Source organism: Protomyctophum bolini, assembly GCF_963924005.1.
Source record: "Protomyctophum bolini genome assembly, chromosome: 4".
Taxonomy (NCBI): Eukaryota; Metazoa; Chordata; class Actinopteri; order Myctophiformes; family Myctophidae; genus Protomyctophum; species Protomyctophum bolini.
Genome location: NC_137865.1, coordinates 34,948,473 through 34,952,283, shown reverse-complemented (window position 1 = coordinate 34,952,283; position 3,811 = coordinate 34,948,473). Strand labels below are relative to the sequence as shown.

At 42.6% G+C, this 3,811-nt stretch overlaps 1 protein-coding gene across 1 annotated transcript in view; it reads left to right on the top strand.

Annotated features, from left to right (window-relative positions):
* LOC308313694 (ethanolamine kinase 2) overlaps positions 1–2,685 on the top strand; it is a gene marked incomplete at both ends in the record, with an annotated part of 33,913 nt that extends 31,228 nt beyond the window's left edge. Inside the window, one exon of the mRNA XM_080760968.1 lies at positions 2,616–2,685. Coding sequence (XP_080617094.1) covers positions 2,616–2,685 — 70 coding nt within the window. The remainder of the gene's footprint in view (positions 1–2,615) is intronic.
* Between the last annotated feature and the right edge of the window lie 1,126 nt (positions 2,686–3,811).

The following is a 3,811-nucleotide window of genomic DNA, read 5'->3' as shown; positions in this document are numbered from 1 at the left end:
TGTTGCTACTGATGATAAATACTCGACTGCACATGGTACTTTTAGGTGTCCAGTTTAATAAAAGCCAGGATGAATGGGATTATTTTTGAGCCGAGGACTGCTGGTATTTTCAGCAGACGATAGTCATGATAGTCTTGAGATTGCACATGGCCCAAATATGAATGATTGTGAAGTGACGTGCAGTGAAGTGATGATTTTAATCGAAGTCTAGGATGTTTGGATGTTGAGATCTTCTGCCCCCCCCCCCCCCCCTACGATGCCTACATGAAATTGGAAGCATGCTGACTTTTAGAATTAAACAGTTTAACAATAGGCCTATGTTTGTGTAGAAATTAAAGCTATGAGTTTGATGTAATGGCCATATTTTCTGTCAGTGTTGGAACCAAGAGCTTTTTAACCATTTGGTTTTATTGTGCGCAACCCTTATTTTGAAGAACCAAATATCCTTAACCGGATGTTACAATGACAAAATGCTGTGTGTGGTGTTTTGACCGGTTGTTGTTCTCTCGGTCGGTGGTGAAAAAACCTGCCTGCTGTCGGCCGTTGAAAAACCTTGTTTTCACCAGAAACAACATTCATTGCGCCGATTTGGAGATACAGGCCATTGAAAGCAGCACATAGAGTGCAAGTGATGTGCGCGCATCTTCAAAATGGATGTGGCCATGCACTGTCCCACTTTGACTGTTATGCTAACGAGCGGCAGCTAACGATTCGATCGGATCAAAACATGGATTAAAGAATATAAACCCTGGAAAACGTAGGCTACGGTTCTGACGGGCTGCACGACTAATTTAATCCTACAGTTCTGGCGGGCTCCGTGTTTAATAAGGCTGGGCTACACTACTCATGTAACAATACGTGTGTGTGTGTGTGTGTGTGTGTGTGTGTGTGTGTGTGTGTGTGTGTGTGTGTGTGTGTGTGTGTGTGTGTGTGAAAACCTTGAAAACCTTTATTGACCACTCATTGACCACAGTGTGTGGTCAATGAGTGGTCAATAAAGGTTTTCAAGGCCATACCCATGTAACTTGAGAAAGCCCGGAGGGGCGAAACGTTGCTGTATTCATAGGTTGAAATAAAAAAGACGGGGAGCTGAATTATATCGTGTGCGGACATTCCACTTTTTTCTTCATTTAGTCATTTTTTGGATCCAGCACCGTATTGTGAAACTGGGATGTGCATATGGTTTTCCTGCTTTACATGTGGTCAATAAAGCACAGAGGCTTTATTACATGTGGTCAATAAAGCACAGAGGCTTTATTACAAAATGGTCTCATATCAACTGTGTCGGCGAGAACGTTCTAGACAACTGTTTCCCCGCTACCCCTCTTAGGTGGCATTCTCACCAGAGAGCTTTGCTGCCATTAAAACGAATCCTGCTGCGCATTTTCAGAAAGTGTGCTTCGTTTGGCAAGTGTGAAGGCTCTTTCGAATCCTAATGCGCAGCAAAGAACCGCATTTTACTCCGAGCAAAAACGGGGGTTTCGCTTCGCTTCCAATCGCGCTTGACTACGATTCAGTGCAGGTGTGAATGCAATCCGCAGCAAATAAAGGAAATGAAGCAAACAATGTGGCGGGTGAGGAGCTGAACACAGTTGGAGACGGAGAAGGCATATGTTACGCAGCGCAAAGATGTCCCGTTACGTGGTCGAATGAGGGGAGTGGAGACTGAAGCCCTGATCGATACATTAATCAATTGCTTAAGAAAACGCAAACACTGCAGTGCAGTGTAATAGTATTATAGCCTACAGAATATTCTGTCTGTCTGTGCGTGACGTAAACATGGAGTGCTGTCACTGTGTGGGGACTAGTGGGGAGTAGGAACTTTCATCTCGATAAACTTGTAAACATTTTGCGCTGCTGTCTGTTATATCAGTGCGCTCAGCGCTGTGCCTCCATGCCCAAAAGAACAGTGCGTGGCTGCGTGCTTATAGTGAGAGAGCGAGAGAGGGGGGGCAGTCCCAGACGGCACGACGCATATACACGTTATGAGTATAATTTTATCACCATAGATTTATCATTTCACTGTGTACGCTAGTTTATGAATGGAACACATTGATAAAGGTCCCCCCTGCTGCGTTTCCAATTGCTGCGGATCATGACGGTGTGAAGGCAAACCGTAGCCAATTAAATATGCAAGAATCCTAAAACTTGATGTGAATTAAATTTAATTAATGTGAATTAAACAGCTCATTGGGCAGTGGCTGCCTGCCCGCATGCACAGAGGCTAAAATTATTGACAAACTCAGAGAATTTAAATAAAGGTTGAATGAAAAATGATATCCACTCCCTCAACAATTAATGGCAAGAGATGCCCTTGTGACACTTGGCCATGCTCAGTGGCCAACAGGTTGTGCTGGGCAGGTGGGAACCTGTGTAGTCTCAGTCTGTAATCTGAATGTGCCGTTTGGCTACAGGTTTTCCATGTGTCTTGGCCAGGGTGTTTGCGTGTGCGTGCACTATAGCTACGAACAATTTATTCTTAGAAAATTCTGAAATTCTACACTAATGGTTAAATGGTATTCATTAGCATTATTTATTATCCCATTTTTTTAACGTATTAGTATTATTACTGTGTGGTACATTCACTAAATTCACTGTTTTCTCTCTCCTTTCAGGTATGCAAAGGCGAGACTCAACCTCTATTTTGAAAAGAAGCAGGAATATTTTGGATTGACGCTGAGTTAGAGACAGAGTTGACGTGTTGCAAAACACAGGCAGTTAAAGTCTGCATGTGCCACTTTACAACAAGCCCAGACAAGAGCTCAATGATACACAACACGTAGCGTACTCTCATGCTCTAATTGTCCGGCATTAAAGTTAAAACCACTACAGAGAAGTAAGTGGGCATTGAATAAGCTTCTTGAACCTTTCTTTTCCCCCCTTCTTCTTCTTCTTCTTGTTCTTCTTCTTCTTCTTCTCTTTATTGTGTGCTGCTCTGTCTGTTATTCCAGGCTATAGGCTTTGTTAATCTGTTTTGCTATCGCAGTGATTTTTCAAATATTTGTTTTTAACCACGCACCGCGTGCCGATAAGTCTATTTGGCAAATTGAGATGGCTGCTCGTGCCAGAAGCACATTAATTGCTCCCACATTTTAGCCCCAGTCAGTCGCACAGCCACAGTGACTGAGGATGGATCATAAAAGCCCCATAAGAGGCTTATTCAACTGCTGGAAGAAAATAAAACTGTTTCCACTTCGGTCCACTTTACAACTAGTGTATTATTTCAAGATGATGATAACACAGGGATTTTAGGTTAGATTAGAGAAAATATAAGGTGAGTGTTAATTTGTTGCTTTCTTTCGTTGAATGTAAAGGGGGAGGGGACAATACTGACATACTAAGCCTACGACCCCCTAGTATCCCCCTTCGCATTCAGTAGATCCTGTGATCTTTTGTGGCCAGATGTAATTTCCTGGGGTCTAGTAGGACTATAGTAAATTGCTCAATGTGTTGTATTTACCGGAAAAATTGAGTGTTGCGGAGGATGAGAAACATTAGCAAATTACGGAGTGTTGCGGAGGATGAGAAACATTAGCAAATTGCGGAGTGTTGTGTGTTGAGTGTGTCCTCAAAAATGAAAAACGGCGTGCCATAGTATGCCGTACGATATGGGCTATAGCCCACGGTCCGCAATTCCAAATTTCCGCAATTTCCCAAAAAAAAGTTATTTTGAAAAAAAAAGTTATCCTCGTTTCTCATCATTTTGAACCATGGGCTATAGCCCATATCGTACGGCATACTATAGCGCGCCGTTTTTCATTATTTTTGAGGATTTTAAAAAAATGACGAAATGACAAAAACGATGGGTTGT